At 44.4% G+C, this 25,637-nt stretch overlaps 1 protein-coding gene across 2 annotated transcripts in view; it reads left to right on the top strand.

The window, feature by feature from the left end:
* The window catches only part of rictora (RPTOR independent companion of MTOR, complex 2 a), a 271,841-nt gene that overhangs the window by 191,145 nt on the left and 55,059 nt on the right, over positions 1-25,637 (top strand). For both annotated transcript variants that reach the window (XM_080189548.1, XM_080189549.1), the window contains 8 exons: positions 5,532-5,633; positions 6,311-6,357; positions 6,645-6,780; positions 7,709-7,908; positions 16,311-16,437; positions 17,287-17,451; positions 19,120-19,196; positions 23,364-23,442. In XM_080189548.1, the coding sequence (XP_080045674.1) occupies positions 5,532-5,633; positions 6,311-6,357; positions 6,645-6,780; positions 7,709-7,908; positions 16,311-16,437; positions 17,287-17,451; positions 19,120-19,196; positions 23,364-23,442 (933 nt within the window). The remainder of the gene's footprint in view (positions 1-5,531; positions 5,634-6,310; positions 6,358-6,644; positions 6,781-7,708; positions 7,909-16,310; positions 16,438-17,286; positions 17,452-19,119; positions 19,197-23,363; positions 23,443-25,637) is intronic.

Genomic DNA, 25,637 nt, shown 5'->3' with positions numbered 1-25,637 from the left:
GCCTCTCCTCATAGCTCAACCCCCTCAACTCCGGTATCAGCCTAGTAAACCTCCTCTGCACTCCCTCCAAGGCCAAAATATAAGATGCCTCGCTATTTCCTCCTTGATGACGGATTCTAACATTTTACCTACAACAGATGTTAAACTAACCGGCCTATAATTCCCTGCCTTTTGCCTGGCACCCATCTTAAACAACGGTGTAACATTCGCCGTTTTCCAATCTTCTGGCACTTCCCCGGAATCCAGCGACGTCTGGAAAATAACCACCAAGGCATCCACTATCACCTCCGCCGTTTCTTTCAGGACCCTCGGATGCATTCCATCCGGTCCTGGGGACTTGTCCACAATCAGCCCCTCCAGTCTGTCGAGCACCGCCTCTCTAGTAACAGTAATGTCATCGAGACCCTCCAGTCCTACCACCTTTCCATCTCTAACATCCGGCAAATTATTCACGTCCTCCTCCGTGAAGACCGAAACAAAAAAGTTATTCGAGACCTCAGCCATATCCCCATCCCCTACCACTAAGTCCCCCTTCTCATCCTCTAAGGGACCAACGTTCACCCTAGCCAGCCTCTTCCTTTTTATATATTTATAAAAACTCTTGTTATCCTTTTTTATATTAAGCGCTAGCCCAGCTTCATAGTTTCTCCTACCCTTCTTTAGCAACTTCTTTGTCAATCTTTGTTGACATTTAAACCTCTCACAATCCTCTTCTCGCCCACTACTCTTAGCTACTCTAAACGCCTCCGCTTTTAACTTAACACTTTCCTTCACCTCCTTCGTTATCCATGGCTTATTACCTCTCCTCCTACTGTCCTTTTTGACCATCGGAATAAATTTCAGCTGAGCACCAAGAAAGATCTCCTTAAAGATCCTCCACTGCTCCTCAGCAGACCTACCTTCCAACGCGCTCCCCCAGTCCACATTCGCCAATTCTTCTCTCATCCTACCGTACTCCCCTCTGTTCAAACAAACGACGCGTGTCCGGGAACCCACTTTCTCCTCCTCCATCTGCACCAGAAACTCCACCATACAATGATCACTCTCCCCAAGAGGCTCCTTCACCGCAAGTTCCCTAATTCTACCCACCTCATTACATAGCACCAGATCCAAGATAGCTTGCTCCCTCGTCGGCTCCAACACACACTGTTCCAGGAAAGTATCCCGGCAGCATTCCAAGAATTCCTCCTCGAGCCCACCGCGTCCAACATGGGTTGACCAATCAATATGCAGATTGAAATCCCCCTTAACTACGGCCGTCCCATTCCTGCACGCCGCACTTATTTGCGCGTTAACAGCCCGCCCCACCTCCAGATCGTTATTCGGGGGCCTATAGACGACACCCACCAGCATCTTCCTCCCTTTGCTGTTCCTAATCTCTACCCACAACGATTCCACGTTCTGCTCCTTGGCTCCAATATCATCCCTTGCTACCACCCTGATGCTATCCTTAATCAGCAGAGCTACGCCCCCCCCCGCATTTCCTTCCTGCCTATCCTTCCTAAACACTTGATACCCCTGGACATTCAGCTCCCAGTCCCTGTCACCTTGCAGCTGCGCCTCTGTAATGGCCTCCAGTTTGAAAAACAAACCTCAGCAACTACCCTCTGTTTTCTATCACCAAGCCAATTTTGTATCCATTTGGCTACCTCAGCCTGGATCCTGTGAGATTTAACAACCTACCACGTGGTACCTTGTCAAAGGCTTTGCTAAAATCCATATAGACGACATCAACTGCACTGCCCTCATCTACCTTCTTGGTTACCCCTTCAAAAACATCAGTCAGAGTTATGAGACATGATTTTCCACTCAAAGCCATGCAGGGTGTCCCTAATCAGTCCTTGCGTCTCTAAATGCTGTAGATCCTGATTCTCAACAACTTACCACTGTGGATGTGAGGCTCACCAGCCTGTAGTTCCCAGGCTTTTCCCTACAGCTCTTTTTAAACAAAGGCACAACATTTGCCACCCTCCAATCTTCAGGCACCTCACCTGTAACTACCAATGATACAAATATCTCTGCTAAGGAACCAGCAGTTTCCTCCCTAGCCTCCTACATTGTCCTGGGATACACTTCATCAGGTCCCGGGAATTTATCTACTTTGATGCACTTTAAGACTTCCAGCACATCCTTTTCTCTTATATGTACACTCCTTATGTTACGATATCACTGTTTATTTCCCCAAGTTCCCTAACATCCATGCTTTTCTCAATGGTGAATACTAATTGTGAAATATTCATTTAGGATCTCACCCATCCCTTGTTGAACCTTAAGAGGCCCTACTCTCTCCCTAGTTATTCTTTTGCCCTTTATGCATTTTGTAGAAGCTCTTTGGATTCTCCTTTGCCTCATCTGCCAAAACAATCTCATGTCCCTGTTTTGCCCTCCTGATTTCTCTCCTAACTCTATTCCTACACCCTCTGTACTCTTCAAGGGTCCCACTTGATCCCAGCTGCCTGCTCATGTCATATGCCTCCTCCTTCTTGACCCAGGGCCTCAATATCCTAAGTCATCCAGAGTTTCCTACTTCTTCCAGCCTTGCCTTTCACTCTAAGAGGAATGTGCTTACCCTGAATCCTGGTTAACACACTTTGAAAACCTTCCACTTACCAGACATCCCTTTGCCTTCCCACAGACTCTCCCAATTCACTGTTGAAAGTTCCTGCCTGACATCATTTAAATCAGCCTTGTCCAAATTTAGAATTTTAACTTTTGGGCTCGACCTATCATTTTCCATAGCTATCTTAAAACTAATGGAAATATGGTCACTGGTCCCAAAGTGATCCCTCACTAACGATTCTGTTACCTGCCCTTCCTTATTTCCCAAGAGGAGGCCAAGTTTTGCCCCCTCTAGTCAGGCATCCACATTCTGAATGAGAAATTTCTCCTGAATACACTCAACAAATTTCTCTCCATCTGACCCTTTCATACTATGACTGCCCCAGTCAATGTTGGGAAAGCTAAAATCCCCTACGATTACCTTGGAGCTATCTATAACATATCATTCAGGAATATACTAAATTCTCAATATTCTGCTAGTTTCCTTAATCTAGCCATGGAATCAATGCTGGTCAGATTCTCCAGGGGCCATGCCTGTTGAATTAAATTTATATCTTGAAGAATGTGGAGGTTTTAGAAGACAGTGATTCTTGAGCAACTCCATGAGCCTGGTTAATGATTTTGAGTCAGGAGCCTCTGGGTAGGTCAAATTTCTTATCGTACTATACGTCGGAGTGCCACAAATTATAAGCAAGAAAATCCGTTGCTTCTCCTCCCCCTCTATACTGTTTGCTCTTAAGGAATAACGCATACATTCTAGGCATTGAACGCAGTCTCCTTCATTCACATTAAATGATTCTAGCTTATTTTAAAAAATGGCATATTGATACTATAAATTGAAATGGGCAAATGCTGCTTTTTTGTTTGGTGCAGTGGAGTGCCGGATTTTCCCCTTGTTGCCAGTGATGATTTCTGAGGTCACCGCAACACTAACCATTACCCCTTGTTGGTCAATGGCATTACCATTGCTGATACCCCCCTCATCAACTTCCTGGGAGTTACCATTGACCAGAAACTGAACTGGACTGGCTACCAGAGCAGGCCAAAGACTGCAGCGAGTAACTCATCCACTGCTTCCGCTAAGCCAGAAATATGATGGAGTGTTCTCCAATTGCCTGGATGACTGCAGCTCTGACAAAACCCAAAGAACTTGGCGCCATCCAGGACAGAGCAGCTCTTTTGATTGTTACCCTTCCAAAAACATTCACCCCCTCCACCACCGATGAGCAATGGCAACAATGTCCACAAAATGCAGTGCAAGATTTCTTGGACAGCATCTTCCAAACCCACAACAACTACCATCTAGGACAAGAGCAGCAGACATCTGGGAACACCACTACCCGAAGATTCCCCTCCAAATCACTTACCATCTTGACCTGGAAATAAATCACCGTTCCTTCACCGTCATTGGATCAAAATTCTGGAATTCCCTCACTAATAGCACTGTGGTGTACCTACACCTCAATGTCTCTAGCTTTTCAAGAAGGAGGTTCACCACTACCATCTAAAGGGTAACGAGGGATGGGTAAGAAATGCTGGCCTAGCCAATAAATGAATTAAACAAAAAAAGGTCAAATCCAATCCATTAGCCTTCCCTCAATCATGAACGTATTGATAGGTATCATCGACAGTGCTATCAAGCAACGTATACCCATCAGCAACCACCTCATTCATTGTCATTTTTGGTTTCATCAGGGACCCTTGATGTTATTGCAGCCTTGGTCTAAATATGGACAAAAGTGCTAAATTCCAGAGGTGAACTGACTGTCCTTGACACCACCACAGCATTTGACAGATTGTGATATCAACAAGCCTTTGCAAAATGACAGTCAGTGGAATCAGCGGGAAACTCTGAACTGGTTGGAAGCGTACCCAGCCCAAAGGAAAACTTTTGTGGTTGTTGGAGGCCACAGAATCTTTAGAAGAAGGCCATCTAGCTCAGTGACTCTGCAGTGTATCTCTGAAAGAGCATTCTTTCTAGGCCCACTCCCTGCCTCACCTTAGTAACCTTGCACATTGTTTCCTTTGAGATGGCAATCCAGTTCCCTTTTGAATGCCTCAATCATGCCACCACCACCACCATCATCCTCTCAGGAAGTTCTTGACCCCAATCACCTTCTAGATTAAAAACTATTTCCCCTCAATTTTTACTACTTTGGCCATTATTTTGAATCCATGCCCTCTACTTATAAAGTCATAGAGTCAGAGATTTACAGCATAGAAACAGGTCCTTTGACCCAATTTGTCCATGCCGCCCTTTTTTTTTTAAACCCCTAAAACTAATCCCAATTGCCTGCATTTGGCCCATATCCCTCTAAACACATCTTACCCCTGTAACTGCCTAAATGCTTTTTAAAAGACACTCAGTATTTTCTGTTTTTATTTTAGTTTTAAACATAAGAACATAAGAAATAGGAGCAGGAGTAGGCCATCCAGCCCTTCGAGCCTGCCCCGCCATTCAATAAGATCATGGCTGATCTGTCGCTGCTCAGTTCCACTTTCCCGCCCTCTCCCCATAACCCTTAATCCCCTCTCTTATCAAAAACCCATCAACCCGCGTCTTAAAAATATTTAGCAAGGCAGCCTCCACCACTTCAACGGGCAGAGAATTCCAGAGATTCACCACCCTTTGAGTGAAGAAGTTCCTCCTCAACTCCGTTCTAAACCGCCCCCCTTTTATCTTGAGGCTGTGCCCCCTAGTCCTACTGTCTTTTTTGAGCGGGGAGAGTCTCTCCACCTCTATCCTATCCATCCCATTCATCATCTTATACGTCTCAATGAGATCTCCCCTCATTCTTCTAAACTCTAACGAGTACAAGCCTAGTTTATTCAGCCTCTCCTCATAGCTCAACCCCCTCAACTCCGGTATCAACAATAAAACAGACAATTTTTCTATTTTGTCTCAGTTTAAGCTGATCAGTGTGTGCTGCCTGGCATACATTCATCTCTATATTGTTGCAATTGTTTTTTAGGACACAGAGGAGGCAATGATGCAGAACCTGCGAGACAGCGATGTACTGAATAACAAGGATAACCTTAGGTGGAATTGGAACTTAATCTCGACCATTCTTAAGGTAGAACCATGAAGAAATCACAACCATTTTCTATTAGTATTTAATTTTGTGCTAATAACAGTGAGAATGTTAGTAGGAGACCTTGACTGTACTGACTTTAGCAGTGTTTGATAGAACAGTTAAGAGAGATCTTTACTCTCTAACCCCATGTTGTACCTTTCCTGGGAGTGTTTGATGGGGACAATGTAGAGGGAGCTTTACTCTGTATCTAACCCCGTGCTGTACCTGAACTGGGACTGTTTGATGGGGACAGTGTAATGGTAATTTTACTCCATCTAACCCTGTGCTGTACCTGACCTGGGACTGTTTGATGGGGATAGTTTAGGGAGTGCTTTACTTGTATCCAATTCCGTGCTGTATCACAAGTTAGAAAATTGGACAGGTTGTTCAGACTGTGCCACTTAGCAATCAGTTAATTAGAAGTTGTACAACAAATAGATTGCTCAACAACAAGGGCTAATAGTTTTGAAAAAGAGGCAAATGATGAATCAAAATTAAATTTAGGTATCAGTCCAAATTCAGGACTGTTATTGCTGTTCAAGAGAACTGACAGATCCCAGAGATGATTATGATTTCAGAGCCAAAAATTCTCCTGTGTTCTAACGGTGTGTGTTTCAGGTGCCAGTGAGTATTGTTTCTTTGAGGTTAATATTGTGTCTGTGTCTGTTCTTTTGCAGTGGCCGAATGTAAACCTCCGGAATTACAAAGATGAACAGTTACACAGGTTAGTATAGATTGTGCTGGTGTCCCACATCGGATAGCTGGGTCAGTGGGCACTTCTATTCTTTAATTACCCTTTAAATGAAAAATGTTAGCAGACTTCCCTTCTTATTCAGAATTTATTTTAACTTATGTCCCTTGTTAGAAACTTTCATAAAGTAACAATTCCCTCGATCATCTTGATAACCTAAATCTTATCTGTTGACTTCAAATGAGGTGTATCTTCCCTCCTTTCTACCCAGTTGATTTTCACTTGCATTGATCACTCTTTTATCTTTCCTCCTTGTTTAGGTTTGTGCGGCGATTGCTATATTTTTACAAGCCCAGTGGTAAGCTGTATGCCAATATGGAGCTCGATCACGCTATGGGAAAGCAGCTGACTGTGGTGGGCTGCCAGTTTGCTGAGTTTCTACTCGAGTCTAACGAGGTGAGCCTGCCAGCTTCTTACTCTGCACAGGCAGCAAATAATTTTTACATAGGACAATCCAAAACTTTGACTTACTAATTCTGGAGGTGAACAGCATTGTGTTCACAAAATAGTTACAATGCAGGACAGTTTTTGCTAATTGAGAAACCCAGAGCCACATTTCAGATTGAAGAAAGTTGCAAAGATGGACTGGATTGAGATGAAATGCTTAGGAATTTGGCTTTTAAAAGTCTGTCGGTCATAGAACGCTCAAATAAAAGCAAATTATTGTTCATGCTGGAAATCTGAAATAAATATAGAAAATGCTGGACCAACTCTGCAGGTCTTGCAGTATCTGTAGAGAAAGAAATAGAGTTAACATTTCAAATTCATATGTCCCTTCTACAGGACTGAATGGGTGATTAAGGAAATTTGAGTTTGATCCCCTGAGAAAGAGAGATGAAGTGGGGGTGGGGGGATGTTATGACTTATTACAGTGATGATGCAGGAAGAGGAACAATGCGTAAGATCCTTTATTTAGAGAGTGTATTTGAAGGCAAAATAGTGTCCATGATATCAACAAAATTTAGCAACACTGAAATAGTGGGATGGAGAGTCTGAAGGCTAACAGAGAGAGGGATCACGCACGAAACAACTGTTTTTTAAATGCTGTTCTCCATAACAGTGAGCTTTCCCAGATAAGAGAGAATATTTTGCTCCCCTGTCAGCTTTAGTTTAAACATTCACTTTATACAGACATGTTGACTGTTACTGGTCCCTTTTACAGAACAAATCCTCATTTCTAAAACTCCAAATTAGAGTCAGGTGTGAGAGGATGATGGAATGAGCAAATGTTTCACCTCTGATTGACAGTGCAGCTTTCCAGATGTTACTATTCCCAAACAGACAGAGCTCATTTTCCTTTTCCATTTGTTCTATAATGTAACAGGATGGTCAGACATACCTGGAGGAGCTGGTGAAAGACATTGTGCAGTGGCTGTCCCCTTCCTCCAGTTTGAAACACGAACGAAGCCTACAGAACAATGGCTTGCTCAGCACCCTCAGCCAGCACTACTTCCTGATCATCGGTACCCTTTCCTCCCACCCCCATGGAGTCAAGATTTTGGAGAAATGCAGCATGTTTCAATGGTAAGTTGTGGTTGATGTCAGTCTGAGGTTTAAAAACAATAACTAAAACATAAACGCCTGAAATCTAACCCATATGGACAACTGAATGAGGAAGAGGTTACATCTGAAATGTAAAATTCAAAACTAAATGCAGGGTTAAACAAAAAACCCATCCGCAAATAGTCTCTTCTGATCTCACTTTATTGTTTTATTGTTGGAGGGTGACAGTTGTGCCAGTGGCAGATGAACAGGTGATTTTCTGTCAGTTTTCCCATCTCTGTGCAAAGGTGCATGGTGTTTGCCTCCTCTCCGCAGAAATATCTGATGTGGTTGACGAGCAAGCAACTGCTTTGCCATGCAGGGATCAAAATCCTGGAACTCCCTTCCTAAAAATGATGTGGAGTTGTCGGTGTTGGATTGGGGTAGGCACAGTAAGTAGTCTCACAACAACAGGTTAAAGTCCAGGTAGTACGAGCTTTCGAAGTGTTGCCCCTTTGTCAGGTAACTGCCACCTCATGAAAGCATTCATCTGATGAAGGAGCAGCGCTCCGAAAGCTCATGCTACCAAATAAACCTGTCGGACTTTAACCTGGTGTTCTGAGACTACTTACTGTCCCTTCCTAACAGCACTGTGGATGTACCTACATCACATGGACTGCAGCAGTTCAAAAACACAGCTAACCACCACCTTCTCGAAGGCAACTAGGGATGGGCCGTAAATACTGGCCTAGCCAGTGAGCCCACATCCTGTGAATTTTTTTTAAACAGTACGGTGATGTGGAAAGACAGGTTACTTTCTGAATGGCCATAAGTTAGAAGAGGGGAATGTGTAATAAGACCAAGAAGTAGCTCTTACACCAGCCACTTGAGGTAAGCGTGCGGATGCAGCAGGCAGTAAAAAAAAAAGGCAGTTGGTATGTTGGCTGCCTTAGTGAGAGGATTGAAGTACAGAAACAAAGATGCCTCGGTGAGGCCTCGTCTGGAATACTGTGCACAATTTTGGTGTCCTTATTTAAAAAAAGTTCTTGTTTTGGTGGGAGTACAGAGAAAATTTAGCAGACTGATTCCTGGGATGGTAGGACTGACATATGAGGAGAGATTGAGTCAGTTAGGATTGTATTTGCTGGAGTTCAGAAGAATGAGGGGGTAATTTCATTGAAATCTATAAAATTCTATCAGGGCTGGACAGGGTAAACGCAAGAAGGATGTTCCTGATGGTGGGGGTGTCCAGAGCCATGGGTCACAGTCTGATGATACAGGATAGACTGTTTAGGACAGAAATGAGGAGAAATTTCTTGACGTACAGAGTGATCAGCCTATGGAATTGGCTACCGCAGAAAGTAGTTGAGGGCAAAATATTGAATGTTTTCAAGAATCAGAGAGATATAGCACTTGAGGCTGAGAGGATGAAAGGATGTGAAGGGAAGACAGAATCAAACTATTGAGTTGTATGATCAGTCATGATCATAATGAATGATGGAGCAGGCTCGAAGGGCAAAATGGCCTACTCCTGCTCCTGTTTTCTAATCTTCTATTCATATTTAACTATTTTTCCCCATTTTTCTTTGCTTAATTCTTCAATAGTCCACCTATTTCATAGAATGGTTGCCATTTGACTCATTGTGTTAATGCTGGCTGTCTACAAGGGCAGTTCACCTAATACCACTTTGTACTTTTTGCTTATTTTTTCTTTTCAGATAATGATCCAGTTCCCTTTGAATCCCTCATTTAAACTTACCTCCACCACAATTTTGCTGAAATCAATACAGAGAAGTGTGAAGTAATTCATTTTGGTAGGAAGAACGTTGTAAAATAACGGGTGAAATTCTAAAGGCAGCGCAAGGAGTGGGATTACATGGCTGTATATGTGCATAACTCATTAAAGATGGCAGTACAGGATGAGGAACTGGCTAATAAAGCATACAGTATGCTGGGCTTTACTACTAGAGACATAAAGCACAAAAGCAAGGAAGTTATTATAAACTTGTATGGAACACTGGTTTGACCTCAACTGGAGTATTGTGTTCAATTCTGGGTGCCACACTAAGAAAGATATTGAAGGCATTAGCATGTAGAAAAGATTCATGATAAGTACAGGGAGGAGGAATTTCAGTTACATAGGTGGATTGTGGAAGTTGGGACTATTTTCCTGAGCGAAGGGATGGTTGAGAGAGAGTTTGATAAGAAATATTCTAAATCATGAGGGGTCTGAAAAGTTAAGGAAAAACTGTTGTATTGGTGGAAGGCAGATATTTGGCAAAAGAAGTGATGGAGACAAAAGAAATTGATTCAAGGAATGAGTGGTTGGAAACTGGAACGCACTGCCCGAGAGTATTGAGGGCAGGTTCAATTGAGGCATTTGAGTGGGAATTGACTTATTGAATAGGAAGAATGTACAGGGAGAAGGTGAGTGGGTGGGTGGCACTGCATAACTTGCTCCTTGGAAAGCTGGGGCAGACAAAACAGGCTGAATTGGGGCAAGGTATAATTCAGATGTTAGAGAGAGGTTTTTCACACAGGGTTGTGGGGGCCTGGAATGCACTGTCAAGTAGGGTGGTGGAGGTAGGCACGCTAGAGTTGTTTAAGGCTTACCTAGATAGGCACATGAGCAGACTAGAGATGGAGGGATACAAAAGAATGTTCCAGTTAAGGATCAAGAGCCTCAGGACGTTCCTGGGAATCAATAAGATTCTTATGGGCCGTCCAACATATTTTATGGCTCACCTGTCTCTTACGTTTGAGCTTCTGGGGATCTTCTGTGAATGTCTGTATAGGCTGTGTATGTTTATTGATGTCTTTTTTTTACATCCACAGGTGATTCGGTCCACTTTGTTGGTCAACAAGTGGCATACACGCGGTGGGTTGTGCAAGGGCTGCTCTTCGATGTTGCTTCGAGAGTTACCTAGTGCTTCACGTCATTGGTGTACGCTTAAACTGGACCAACTGACGGGCAGCATGACAGCTCAGTGACTATCACTTTGCTGTGCAGATACAAGGACCCGGGTCGGACCTCTGACTTGGGTTGGTGTCTGTGGGAGTTTGCACATTCTCCCCGTGTTTGTGTGGGTTTTCTTCAGGTGCTCCGGTTTCCTCCCCGACCCCAAAATCGTGCTTTTAGGCTGATTGGTGTTAACAAATTGCCCCTAAATTAGACCTCCCTTAACCTGGCGCACATATAATTCTCTAAATTTGCATCCCTTTGTTGTGGAGTCCAGGAGGCGTAGACAAAAGTCGTAGGTAGAAGAAGAATTGGAATGAGGCACTCATTGAGTGTGAAAATGGGCAGTGTGGGGCCGAAGAGCTGTTTCCTGTGCTGTGTTGTTCTTTGTTCTTTGAATTGGCTCTTTCTCTGCTGTGATAATTAATTAAATATGTAACTTCATAAAAGACAGGTATTCCATTAATATAAAGAACAACCCAGCATGGGAAACAGGCCCTTTGGCCCAACGAGCCCATGCCGCCATTTCAACAAAGCATTTTCCTACACCTACCCTGCCCCGTGTGTATGTGAATGGTACCCCTAATGTAGCCAGATTCAGGGGAGAATAGTGTAGGGTCGATTTGGTACACCAAGCAGCCTAAGAGCACATCTTTGGGGTGTGGGAGGAAACCGGAGCACCCGGAGGAAACCCACGCAACCACAGGGAGAATGCGCAAACTCCCACAGACACAGGCCCAAATCCATGTATCTGCACAGCTAGCAGTGATAGTCACTGAGCTGTTGTGCCCGTCTGCTGGTCCAGGATTAAGCACACACAACGACACGAAGTACTAGGCCACTCTCAAAACCTCCAAGAGCAGCCCACGCACGACCCACCATGTGCATGCCCCTCATTTGACAACAAGGTGGACTGACACCTGTGGATTAAAAGAGACAAAACATTAACAAGTAATATTACATTTCCAGTATCGTCCTGAGGCTCTGACCCTTTTTAATGCTGTCTACTATAACCCTCCATCCCTGTTTCGCTCATGTGTTTATCTAAGTAAACCTTAAACAAGTCCAACGTGCCTGCCTCCACCACCTTACTTGGTAGCGTGTTCCATACCCCCACGACCCTCTGCATGAAAAACCTTCCTCTAGTATCCAAATTATACTTCTCCCCCCTCACCCTTAGATCGTGACCTCTCGTAATAGTTGTCCCCAATCTAGGGAAAAGCCTACCACTGTTGACTCTATCTATTCCCTTCATTATTTTATACACCTCGATCAGATCCCCCCTTAATCTCCGTCTTTCTAAGGCGAAGAGCCCCAGTTTTTCCAACCTTTCCTCGTAACTCAGTCCTTCCATGCCAGGCAACATCCTGGTAAACCTCCTCTGCACCCTCTCCAGGGTCTCCATGTCCTTCCGGTAGTAAGGTGACCAGAACTGGACGCAGTACTCCAAATGCAGTCTAACCAACGTTCTGTACAACTGAAGCATTAGACGACAGCTCTTATACGCTATACCCCTTCCTATAAAGGCTAGCATTCCGTAAGCTTTCTTCACAACCTCCTCTAGCTGTGTTGACACCTTCAGAGACTTGTGCACCTGCACTCCCAGGTCCCTCTGCATTTCTGTACTCTTAATCGGTCTACCTTTTATCATGTTATATTAATAGCCCCTCAAACTGTCAATCAGAATGTGGAATCAGACCTTCTGCCAAGTTATGTGGCTCTGGAGCTTTTGAAACTTTGCCAAGCATTCATAATGGGCTCGGCCTTAATAGGAGCCCTTGGGAAATGTCCACAGGAAGTCTATTGAACCGCAGAAACTATGATCCTGGTTTTTTTCAGCTACCGTAGATGCTACATCGATCAATGCACTGTAGCAGATACTTGTGTTCTTAACTCTTGACAGTTGGAATCTGTTTTTTTCCATGTTTAAATGGTTGTAGATTTAAAGAACTTCAGCCCATGTACTTAATGGACTTATCTGTCCTTCAAGAAGAGCATTTACATCTCATCCATTTAAGAAAGGAAGCAGTAATAATCCAGGAAATTATAGGCCAGTGAGCCTGATGTCAGTGCTGGGGAAGCTTTTGGAGAAGATACTGAGGGACAAGATACATGCACATTTTGGAAAAAAATTAACTAATTAGTGACAGGCAGCATAGTTTTATATCATGTCTCAGCAACTTGATTGAGTTTTTTGAAGAGGTGATAAAGATAATTGATGAGGGAAAAGCTGTGGATGTAGTTTATATGGACTTTCGTAAGGCGCTTGACGAGGTCCCACATGGCAGACTGGTACAAAAACTAAAATCACATGGGATTCGAGGTGGGCTGGCTGGATGGATACAGAACTTGCTTGGTTATAGAAGACAGAGTAGCAGTGGAAGGATGTTTTTCAGAATGGAGATCTGTAGCTAGTGGAGTTCTGCAGGGATCAGTGCAGGGACCTCTTGGTGGTATATATAAATGATCTGGAAGAAAATGTAGGGGGTCTGATTAATAAGCTTGTGGATGACATGAAGATTGGTGAAGTTGCTGATAGTGCCAGGGATTGTCAACTTATTTGCCAGGATATAGATTGGAGACTTGGGCACAGAAATGGCAGATAGAGTTTAATCCAGACAAATGAGAAATGATGCATTTTGGAAGATCAAATTTAGGTGTGAATTATATTGTTAATGGCAGAACCCTTAGGAACACTAATATACAGAGAGATATCTGGGTTTGCAGGTCCACAGTTCCTTAAAAGTGGCAATACGGGTGGCCAAGGTAATTAAGGTGGCACATGACATGCTTATCTTTATCAACTGGGGCATTGAGTACAAGAGTTGGGAAATCATGTTGCAGATATATAAAACCTTGGTTAGGCTGCATTTAGAGTCTTGCATGCAGTTCAGGTCACCACACTACCAGAATGACATGGATGTTTTGGAGAGAGTGCAAAGAAAGTTCACCAGGATGTTGCATGGTCTCAAGGATGTTGGCTATGAGGAGAGGTTGAATAAACTAGGATTGTTTTCACTGGAAAGACGGAGGCTGAGGGGAGACCTGATGGAGCTCTACAAAATTGAGAGGCGTAGACAAAATGGATATTCAGGCTTTTTCCTAGGGTGGAAATGTCAAATACAAGCGGGCAAAGGTTCAAGATGAGAGGGGGAGAGCTTAAGGGACTTCTGCGGGAGGAGTTTTTCACACGGAGAGTGGTGGGTGTCTGGAACACGCTGCCAGAGGAGATGGTGGAAGCAGGCACCTTAGCAACATTTAAGAGACATCTTGATGAGTACATGAATAGGGAGGGAATAGAGGGATACAGACTGAGTCAGGGCAAAAAGTTATTTTTTAGTTTAATTAGGGCATCATAATTGGCTCAGGTTTGGAAGCCAAAGGATCTGTTCATGCGCTATACTTTACTTTGTTCTCCCTGCTGGCAAAAGTGGGATCAAGAACAAAGAACAGGGTCCTTTCTGCCATTTTTAAAGGCTTTAACAAAATCTGACCTTTATACACAATTTACCACTTTTCCTGATACAGCAAAAGAGTCTGCCTCTGCTGGGTGATGTAACAGCAGCCTTGGGTAGAAGTAAAATACATGATTAGAACATAAGAAATAGGAGCAGGAGTAGGCCATCTGGCCCTTCGAGCCTGCCCCGCCATTCAATAAGATCATGGCTGATCTGTCGTGGCTCAGAAAGGGGACCTAGTGGTAGGGGATGGGGATATGGCTAAGGTATTGAATAACTTTTTTGTTACTGTCTTCACGGAGGAGGACGTGAATAATTTGCCGGGTGTTAGCGATGGAAAGGTGGTAGGACTGGAGGGTCTTAATGACATTACTGTTACTAGAGAGGCGGTGCTCGACAGACTGGAGGGGCTGATTGTGGACAAGTCCCCAGGACCGGATGGAATGCATCCGAGGGTTCTGAAGGAAATGGCGGAGGTGATAGTGGATGCCTTGGTGGTTATTTTCCAGACGTCGCTGGATTCCGGGGAAGTGCCGGAAGATTGGAAAACGGCTAATGTTACGCCGTTGTTTAAGAAGGGTGCCAGGCAAAAGGCAGGGAATTATAGGCCGGTTAGTTTAACGTCTGTGGTAGGTAAAATGTTAGGATCCGTCATTAAGGAGGAAATTGCGAGGCATCTTGAAGGGAATTGCTTGATAGAGCAGACGCAGCACGGTTTCATTAAAGGGAAGTCGTGTCTGACAAATTTACTGGAGTTCTATGAGGATGTGTCTAGGGCGGTGGATAGAGGAGAGCCGGTGGATGTGGTCTTTCTGGATTTTCAGAAGGCGTTTGACAAAGTACCTCATAAGAGGTTATTGCAGAAGGTCAGGGGACTTGGAGTTGGGGGTAGGGTGTTAGCGTGGATAGAGGATTGGTTGTCAAATAGGAGGCAGAGAGTGGGGGTCAACGGGTGCTATTCGGATTGGCGGATGGTGACTAGTGGAGTGCCCCAGGGGTCGGTGCTGGGGCCTCAGCTTTTTACCATTTATATAGGTGATCTGGAGGAGGGAACCGAGTGTAGGGTGTCAAAATTTGCGGATGACACCAAGATTGGGGGAACGGCAAATTGTGCGGAGGGTGTGGAGAGTCTGCAGAAGGATCTAGATAGGTTGGGCAAATGGGCCAGGAAATGGCAAATGGAATTTAATGTTGGCAAGTGTGAGGTGGTCCACTTTGGTAGGAAGAATGGTGGGAAGGACTATTACTTACGGGGCGAAAAACTGCAGCAGGCGACGGTGCAGAGGGACCTCGGGGTCCTTGTGCATGAGTCGCAAAAACCCAGCTTGCAGGTGCAGCAGGTGGTCAGGAAGGCGAATGGGATGCTGGCCTTCATAGCGAAGGGGATTGAATATAAAAGTAGGGAGGTCTTGCTGCAGCTGTATAGGGCATTGGTGAGGCCGCAGCTGGAGTACTGTGTGCAGTTTTGGGCGCCGCACCTGCGCAAAGATATTTTGGCCTTGGAGGGAGTGCAGAGGAGGTTTACTAGGCTGATACCGGAGTTGAGGGGGTTGAGCTATGAGGAGAGGCTGAATAAACTAGGCTTGTACTCGTTGGAGTTTAGAAGAATGAGGGGAGATCTCATTGAGACATATAAGATGATGAATGGGATGGATAGGATAGAGGTGGAGAGACTCTTCCCGCTCAAAAAAGACAGTAGAACTAGGGGGCACAGCCTCAAGATAAAGGGGGGGGCATTTTAGAACGGAGTTGAGGAGGAACTTCTTCACTCAAAGGGTGGTGAATCTCTGGAATTCTCTACCCGTTGAAGTGGTGGAGGCTGCCTCGCTAAATATTTTCAAGAAGCTGGTTGATGGGTTTTTGATAAGAGAGGGGATTAAGGGTTATGGGGAGAGGGCCGGAAAGTGGAACTGAGCCAACTGGAGTTTCTCATTAATTCTGTTCAGTTGTGTGGGAAATGTGAAATGTTATGCCTCCTTAGGCTTTTGAAGGTGATTTTGTTTAATTTCTCCCTTCTCTCTTCATAGTTTACTCACCCTCTGCTCTCTGAAGAACTATGATCATGTGCTCAAGCTAACTGTCTCCACTTTAGACTATAGCCGCGATGGCCTGTCCAGGGTTATCTTGTCCAAAATTCTTACGTCAGGTACCGATGTAAGTATGATTGGAATTGATAAGTTGTCTTGTATAGGTTGTACACCTTCTGTTTAACAATTTACATTCACTTGACCTTTGTAATTCCGTGTCCCAGATTTTGCATGTATGCTGATACAGAGAGGATACTGGATGGGTGGCACATGCATGCATGTAATTGTAGGTTCCAGTTTATTCATTGTCAATAAAGTTTGCATTGTGTAATCCTGAGATTGATTTCCCCCCTCTAACACCCTGCATGCCGCCCTTAATTATGGATGTCTGGAAAGTCATTTTGTCACTGCTACTCCCAATCATTGCCGGGAGGAGGCTGAATCACGCTGTCAAGTGAGATGCAGAAAAATTCTTCACCATGACAAGCAAGATAGCAACCCCAAATTCCTTATTTGGCCTGGCCTTATGTGACTTCAGTCCCATGGGAATGTGGTTGACTCTCAACTGCCCTCTGAAATGGTCAAGCCAGTCAGCATAGGTGTATCAAATTGCTACATCCAGTGTTTAAGTAAGTAGCCCACACCATCATCTCAGAAATACCAGTGATGGACAATGAATACCAGTGATTCCTACATCCTAAGAAGTTGTGAAATATGAATCCATTTTTTATTACATGTCTCTGGTATAGACCATAGAAATAATGTACAGAAGAAGGCCATTCAGTTCATCGTATCTGCGCTGGTTGCCATGAAATGTCTGCTCTCTAGGGAACCACATTGCAGTGAAATCAACAGGTCTCAGCCATTGGCCAATATTTTCTTGAATTGTATTGTTTCTCAGTGGAGTCAACTAGATTAGATCAGCGACACTTCCTGTTGCTCACCACAGTGTTGGTTGACTGTTGTGTTTGTGTAGAACTGCAGATTGTACGCAACAAAACACTTGCGGGTTTTACTACGGGCCAATGTGGAGTTCTTCAGCAACTGGGGCATAGAATTACTCGTGACACAGCTGCATGATAAAAATAAAACCATCTCTTCAGAAGCACTTGAAATCCTGGATGAAGCTTGCGAGGACAAGGTGAGCTGTGTGCTTAACTATAGAATGAATGTATATAAAAAGATTAGAAATGTGTCATTGTTTTCATCCTACTCATCAGTTTTGGGAACATATTAATTCTATGATTCTATGAATTTTCTCTAGTTGTTCTATAAACTGGTCAAATGTTCTAACATCAAATTACTTCCCACCCTGATGTAGATAGTTTAGTTTATTATTTAGTGTCACAAGTAGGCTTGCATTAACACTGCAGAGAAGTTAATGTGAAAATCCCCTCGTTGCCACACTCCAATGTCTGTACGGGTACATTGAGGGAGAATTTTAGCATGGCCAGTGCACTTAACCAGCACGTCTTTCAGTCTGTGGGAGGAGACCAAAGCACCTAGAGGAAACCCACACAGACACGGAGAACGCGCAAACTCCGCACAGACACTGACCCAAGTCGGGCATTGAACCCAGGTCCCTGGTGCTGTGAGGCAGCAGTGCTACCCATTGTGCCACTGTGCTGCCCTTATCTCAGCTGAGATGAGATACCCTCCTCTGAGATAATGCTAGGAATTATAATTGCCTTTGAACTGATGGGAAGGATGAATAAGTATCAGGATTCTTCTGATCAGTGTCATTACCAATAGAGCAATGGGTTTGTTTGATATCTACTTAAATATTAAGACAAATGTGTAAATAGATGACTGCCAATATTAAGGGCATTGAAATGGTCATTGGATAAACATATGGCTGAAATTGGAATAATGTAAGTTAGATGGGCATTAGATTGGTTTCACAGTTTGGCGCAACATCAAGGACCGAAGGGCCTGTTCTCCGCTATAATGTTCTATGTTTGTGGGAGGGGGCTGTGGGGGAGAGGCCAAACTACTTTCTCTGATAATGGGGATAGTTAAAAATACACATTGTTCTTGGATTCAATAGTGGTAGTCAGCTTCTTGAAGTCCGATGAGCTAACAGTATGTGGCACTCTATTTACCAAGCAGGAAGAGTAACTATCAGTAACCTGCAACTGTGCTCACTCACTTTTCAAAGAACAAAAAAGTCTGATGCTCTGTTGACTGAGCTTTCCATGGTCATCTTGCGTAGAATATGGGCATAGTGCTTAAAGTTGATGACTTAATTTGCCACCGAGGGAGGAGAAAGCAAAAAATGTGTATTTTTAACTATCCCCATTATCTGCACGTATTTCGACAGCTCCATGTCAGCTTCATGTTTGGATCTTCAGCTGCTTGGATCTCTCAACTCAGGAAGCATACATCGAGCACCCCTCCAGATTATAATCCAGATGATACTTCAGTGCAGCATGAGGGAGTGCCGCATTATCAGATTCTTTCTGTGTGGGATGTTTAACCCAGCTTCTGTTTATATGTTCCACTGTATTTAAAATAGTATGGCACAATTTGAAGAGCAGAGAATTGTTGCAGTGACTGGAACAATATTGTCCTTTCAATTTTTAACATTCACTTGAAGTACCAGATCAGGCATACAAGGGCCTGGTTTAACATCTCAAAACACATTTAGAGCTTCACTGAGTGCCAACCTAAATTATTTGCTCACATCCTGCGAAGCTGGGGGTTTGTCTGATCTCCCCACTGGGGATCTCCCATCCAACTGGCTGCAAAGCTGGATTACAAGTCTGTTTTTTTTCTGTGCTGTTGTTTTGATCCATTTGTAATTTTGCAGGCTAATCTGCATGCACTGATCCAGATGAAACCAGCATTAGCCCATCTTGGAGACAAAGGCTTGCTGCTGCTCCTTCGGTGAGTATTTTTCTTCAGTAGTCCGGGGCCTCATCCACAGCTTCTGCTAGCAAAGAAATCTTACATTCCGTCAAGACACAAAACTGAGGCCTGCCTGACCCAAACTGTTAATGAAAAGTAATATTGTCTCATTAAATGCACCACCTGTTACACTAATACTTAGATTTCTCTGCTTTTTCCCCTCTCTCTCCTCTTTTTTCATTCCTTCCTGCCCTTTCCCACTGATCTGTGCTCAGCTCTGATGCCTTTTCCCCTGGTCTGGTTAGCTGCTCCATTGCAGGAAGAGAAAAGCAAATGGAGAGTTTCCTCCTGCCCTGCCCTTTTATTTCAGTGCCACCTTGCTGACTAGCTCACATGGTTCTCATCAGCTACTAAGAACAAAAACAGCCCGGGGAAACAAGCCCTTTGGCCCAATGAGCCCGCGCCGCCATTTTAACATTACCAGTCCCCCCTCCACCCATGACCCTTATCTATGCTTATGGCATTCCACATTGAGGGAAACTAATTTAGGGACAATTTATTACCGCCAATCAGCCTAACAGCACATCTTTGGGGTGTGGGAGGAAACCAGACCACCCGGAGAAAACCCACACAAGCACAGGGAGAATGTGCAAACTCCCACAGACACTGGCCCAAATCCATGTGTCTGCACAACAAACAGTGATAGTCACTGAGCTGTCGTGTTGCCCAGTATCTGCTCCAGTTTAAGCACACACTAACGACATGAAGCACTAGGCTATTCTCGAACATCCAAGAGCAGCCCTAGTACGACCCATCGCGTGTGTGCCCCTCGTTGGACAACAAGGCGGACCGACTTAAAACCTGTGAATTAAAAGAGAAAAACATTAGTATCATTCCACATCCTTTTACATTACCAGGGACGTCCCAATGCTAATGAACCTTATTTAAAACAATCTCCTATATCCTTCCATCTCCAACCCACTCATGTGCCTGTCTAAGTAACTCTTAAACAACTCCAGCATGCCTGCCTCCATCACCTTACTTGGCAGAGCATTTCATACCCCCACTATCCTCTGTGTGAAAAATCTCCCTCTAATATCCGTGTTATACCTCTTCCCCCCCCTCACCCTAAGCCCGTGGCTCCTCGTACCCTGGATTCAGGGTTGTACTGGCTGAGAATCCATATGAGAAATGAAATAGCTTAAAAAGATGGGTAAAAACAGAATACTGCAGATGCTGAAATTTAAAACAGAAAGCACTGGAAATTCTTAACAGATCTGGCGAAGGGTCATTCAGACTCAATGTTGGCTGTATTCTCTCTGCAAAGATGCTGTCAGGCGCGCTGAGATTTTCCAGCATTTTCTGTTTCTGTTTAAAGAAAAGATGGAACTTGGGTCAAATCGCCAGCACAGTATCACAGATTGAAGGAGACATGTAGGAGAAGGGATAACCAGCCGTTGTTATTCGAAGGAAATAAAGGAGAGTACTAAATTAAGAGCTGATGCGTTCAGAGTGGCTAAAAGCAGTGGGCGATTAGAAGATTGGGAAAGGTTTAAAAATCAACAAAGAATGACTAAGAAGTTGATAAAGAAAGGAAGGATGAAGGACTATGAAGCTAAACTAGCACTAAATATAAAAAAGGACAGTAAGAGTTTTTACAAATATATAAAAAAAGAGGCTGGCTAGAGTGAATGTTGGACCCTTAGAGGATGAGAGGGGATTTAGTGGTGGGAGATGAGGAAATGGCTGAGGCCTTAAATAAGTTTTTTGCCTCGGTCTCCACAGAGGAGGACGCGAATAGTTTGCCAGATATTAAAGTTAGAAGGATGGTAGGAGTTGAGGGCCTGAATGCGATTACTGTCACTAGAGAGGTAGTGCTTGATAGACTAACAGGACTGATGGTGGACAAGTCCCCAGGACCGGATGGAATGCATCCCAGGGTTCTGAAGGAAATGGCAGAGGTGATAGTGGATGCCTTAGTGATTATTTACCAAAATTCGCTGGATTCCGGGGAAGTGCCGGAAGATTGGAAAACGGCTAATGTTACGCCGCTGTTTTAAAAAGGTAGCAGACAAAAGGCAGTTAATTATAGGCCGGTTAGTTTAACATCTGTAGTTGGAAAAATGCTTGAATCCATCATCAAAGAAGAAATAACGAGGCACCTGGAAAGGAATGGTTTGATAGAGCAGACGCAGCACGGATTCGTTAAGGGGAAGTCGTGTTTGACAAATTTATTGGATTTCTATGAGGATGTGACTAGTGCAGTAGACAGAGGGGAACCCGGTGGATGTGGTGTTTCTAGATTTTCAAAAGGCGTTTGATAAAAGGTTGCATCAGAAGGTTAGGGTGCATGGAGTTGGGGGTAAGGTGTTAGCATGGATAGAGGATTGGTTGTCTAGTAGGAAGCAGAGAGTTGGTATCAATGGGTGCTATTCTGATTGGCGGTTGGTGACTAGTGGAGTGCCGCAGGGATCGGTGCTGGGGCCTCAGCTATTTACCATTTATATAGATGATCTGGAGGAGGGGGCTGAGTGTAGGGTGACGAAATTTGCTGATGACGCAGATGAGTGGAAAAGCAAATTGCACGGAGGGTGTGGAAAGTCTGCAGAGGGACCTGGATAGGCTGAGCGAGTGGGCGAGGACCTGGCAGATGGAGTACAATGTTAGCAAGTGTAAGGTTATCCACTTTGGCAGAAATAATAGTTGGAGGGATTACTATTTAAAGGGTGAAAAGCTGCAGCATGCTACGGTGCAGAGGGACCTGGGGATCCTTGTGCATGAGTTGCAAAAACCCAGTCTGCAGGTGCAGCAGGTGATCAAGAAGGCGAATGGGATGCTGGCCTTTATAGCGAGGGGGATAAAATATAAAAGCAGGGAGGTCTTGCTGCAACTGTACAGGGCACTGGTGAGGCCGCAGCTGGAGCACTGTGTGCAGTTTTGGTTGCCGCACTTGCGCAAGGATATTTTGGCCTTGGAGGGAGTGCAGAGGAGGTTCACTAGGCTGATACCGGAGATGAGGGGATTGGACTATGAAGAGAGACTAAATGGACTGGATCTGCACTCGTTGGAGTTTAGAAGGATGAGGGGGGATCTTATAGAGACATAAGATAATGAAAGGGATGGATAGGGTAGAGGTAGAGAGATTCTTCCCGCTTAGAAAGGATAGCAGGACTAGAGGGCACAGCCTCAAGATAAGGGGGGGGGGTGTAGTTTAGATCGGAGTTGAGGAGGAACTTCTTCACTCAAAGGGTGGTGAATCTCTGGAATTCTCTACCCATTGAAGTGGTGGAGGCTCCCTCGCTAAATATATTTAAATCACAGGTAGATAGGTTTTCGACAGACAAGGGAATTAAGGGTTATAAAAGCAGGGAGGTCTTGCTGCAACTGTACAGGGCACTGGTGAGGCCGCAGCTGGAGTACTGTGTGCAGTTTTGGCCGCCGCACTTGCGCAAGGATATTTTGGTCTAGGAAGGAGTGCAGAGGAGGTTCACTAGGCTGATACTGGAGATGAGGGGGTTGAACTATGAAGAGGCTGAATAGATTGGGTTTGTACTGGTTGGAGTTTAGAAGGATGAGGGGGGATCTTATAGAGACGTATAAGATAATGAAGGAGATGGATAGGGTAGAGGTAGAGAGATTCTTCCCGCTTAGAAAGGACAGCAGGACTAGAGGGCACAGCCTCAAGATAAGGGGGGGGGAGCAGTTTAGATCAAAGTTGAGGAGGAACTTCTTTACTCAAAGGGTGGTGAATCTCTGGAATTCTCTGCCCGTTGAAGTGGTGGAGGCTACCTCGCTAAATATATTTAAGAAACGGGTAGGTAGGTTTTTGGTAGGCAAGGGAATTAAGGGTTATGGGGAGAAAGCGGGAAAGTGGAACTGAGCCACTTCAGATCAGCTATGATCTTACTGAATGGTGGGGCAGGCTCGAAGGGCTAGATGGCCTACTCCTGCTCCTATTTCTTATGTTCTTATGAAAGGGATATGAGTCCCAGCATAGTCATTGTTCACATTGCTTTCAATAAAGTCTCCAAGCAATGGAAGAAATTAGACAGTCAGCTGCCTTAGTTTTGATAAAACGAAAAAAAGGCCAGCAGTGTTTCTAGATAGGTGAGGCTTTAATTCCCTTGTTGTACCAATCTTGGGGTTTACCCTATGTTTTGCCAAGTTGTTGATTGGATTTCTGATCATTTTCTGGGTTTGTTTCAGCTTTTTGTCCATTCCAAAGGGCTTCTCCTATCTGAATGAGAGGGGTTATGTTACCAAGCAGTTGGAGAAATGGCAGAAGGTGAGTGCGATAATAACACGGTGACCAAAATTTTTTTAAGCTTTGAAAGTTTTCTAATGAAACCTATTGTCATATAAATGTACCAATAGAGAATAATTTGCAGGAACATAACAACATAAGAAATAGGAGCAGGAGCAGGCCATCTAGCCCTTCAAGCCTGCCCCGCCATTTAATAAGATCGTGGCTGATCTGAAGTGTATCAGTTCCACTTCCTGCTTTCTGCCCATGACCCTTAATTCCCTTGTCTATCAGAAATCTATCTACCCGTGACTTAAATATATTCAACGAGGCAGCCTCCACCACTTCAATGGGCAGATAATTCCAGAGATTCACCACCCTTCGAGTGAAGAAGTTCCTCCTCAACTCTGTTCTAAACTGCAACCCCCCCCCCCCCCCCCCCCCCCCACCTTTTTTTGAGGCTGTGCCCTCTAGTTCTGTTTTCCTTTCTAAGCGGAAAGAATCTCTCTACCTCTACCCTATCTAGCCCCTTCATTATCTTGTAAGTCTTTATAAGATCCCCCCTCAGCCTTCTAAACTCTAACGAGTACAAGCCCAGTCTATTCAATCTCTCTTCATAAGCTAACCCCCTCATCTCCGGTATCAGCCTGGTGAACCTTCTCTGTACTCCCTCCAAGGCCAATATATCCTTCCACAAATAAAGGGACCAAAACTGCACACAGTACTCCAGTTGCAGCCTCACCAGTGCCCTGTACAGTTGCAGCAAGACCTCCCTGCTTTTATATTCTATCCCCCTCACTATAAAGGCCAACATCCCATTCGCCTGCTTGATCACCTGCTGTACCTGCAGATTGGGTTTTTGCGATTCGTGCACAAGGACCCCCATGTCCCTCTGCACAGTAGCATGCTGCAGCTTTTCACACTTTAAATAATATTTCCTCCTACTATTACTTCTACCAAAGTGGATAACCTCACATTTGCTAACATTATACTCCATCTGCCAGGTCCTCGCCCCCTCACTCAGCCTATCCAGATCGCTCTGCAGACTTTCTGCGCCCTCCACGCAATTTTGTTTGATATTGTGTAACTGATGTTTGTCCCTGTATTAGCTCCTGCATATATAAAATAAATACAGGATTGTTCATACTTACCTTGATAGCTCCTTTACAGGCCAAGTATCCTGCAGGTAAAAGCAATTATTCAAAATTTTCTGGTACTGTATGGCCTCATTGTAAGTTCCTTTACGTGCACAATGGGTAAACAATTCACTCATGGTTTGTGTGCACGTAGGGCAAAGCCGCTCAGGAATCCATTCCTTACGTTCGCTTTGAGTAAAACAAACTTTTGTAAATTATGAAAACCTTCCCTTTTCCAGGTCTGAGGCCATGTCCTCTCGTTGTGCACTGTGTGCCAATCTCAAGAAAATTATCAGTGCTCAATTTATTCCTTGGAAGATCTTGAATCCTTGAATAATCTCTCCTTTAGAGTTTCTCTCCTCCCCTGTAACAGTCCCAAGCTCCTCACAGTTTTTCAAAGAACAAAAACAGCCTGGGAAACAGGCCCTTCGGCTCAACGAGCCCACGCCGCCATTTTAACATTACCAGTCCCCCCTCCACCCATGACCCTTATCTATGCTTATGGCATTCCACATTGAGGGAAACTAATTTAGGGACAATTTATTACCTCCAATCAGCCTAATAGCACATCTTTGAGGTGTGGGAGGAAACCGGAGCACCCGGAGTTCAACTCAGTTGGCAGGTCAGCTGATTAGTGATGCAGAGTGATGCCAACAGCATGGGTTCAATTCTCGTATCGGCTGAGGTTATTCATGAAGGCTTGCCTTCTCAACCCTGGAGTCTGTGCTGCATTCTTCTGGCAATACAGCCCAAGATCTTGAAAGCTTTTCTCACCACTCCTCCATTGTCTACCAGCCAATGGTATCAAGTCCCTCGCCTGTATTTTGCTTTTACTATATCAATAAACTATTTGGTTTATGTTCTATTGTTTGCTTCCCTGCCATTGTTTCATTACCTTTTGCCCAGTAGTATACTGTCCTTTCATCAGCCTACAGTTCCATTGTATCCAGATTCCTTTATATTTGGTTCACATGCGCTGTTTTATTTGGAGGCCACACTAACCACCAGCTCAGTGGTAGCATTCTGTTCCGTAAAGTTATGGGTTAAGTTCCATGATGTGGATATGCCGGCGTTGGACTGGGGTAAACACAGTGAAAAGTC

Source organism: Carcharhinus amblyrhynchos, chromosome 5, assembly GCF_965287045.1.
Source record: "Carcharhinus amblyrhynchos chromosome 5, sCarAmb.v2.hapA, whole genome shotgun sequence".
NCBI classification, from domain to species: domain Eukaryota; kingdom Metazoa; phylum Chordata; class Chondrichthyes; order Carcharhiniformes; family Carcharhinidae; genus Carcharhinus; species Carcharhinus amblyrhynchos.
Note: the sequence above shows the minus strand (reverse complement) of the source record. Positions and strands in the feature narration are given on the sequence as shown.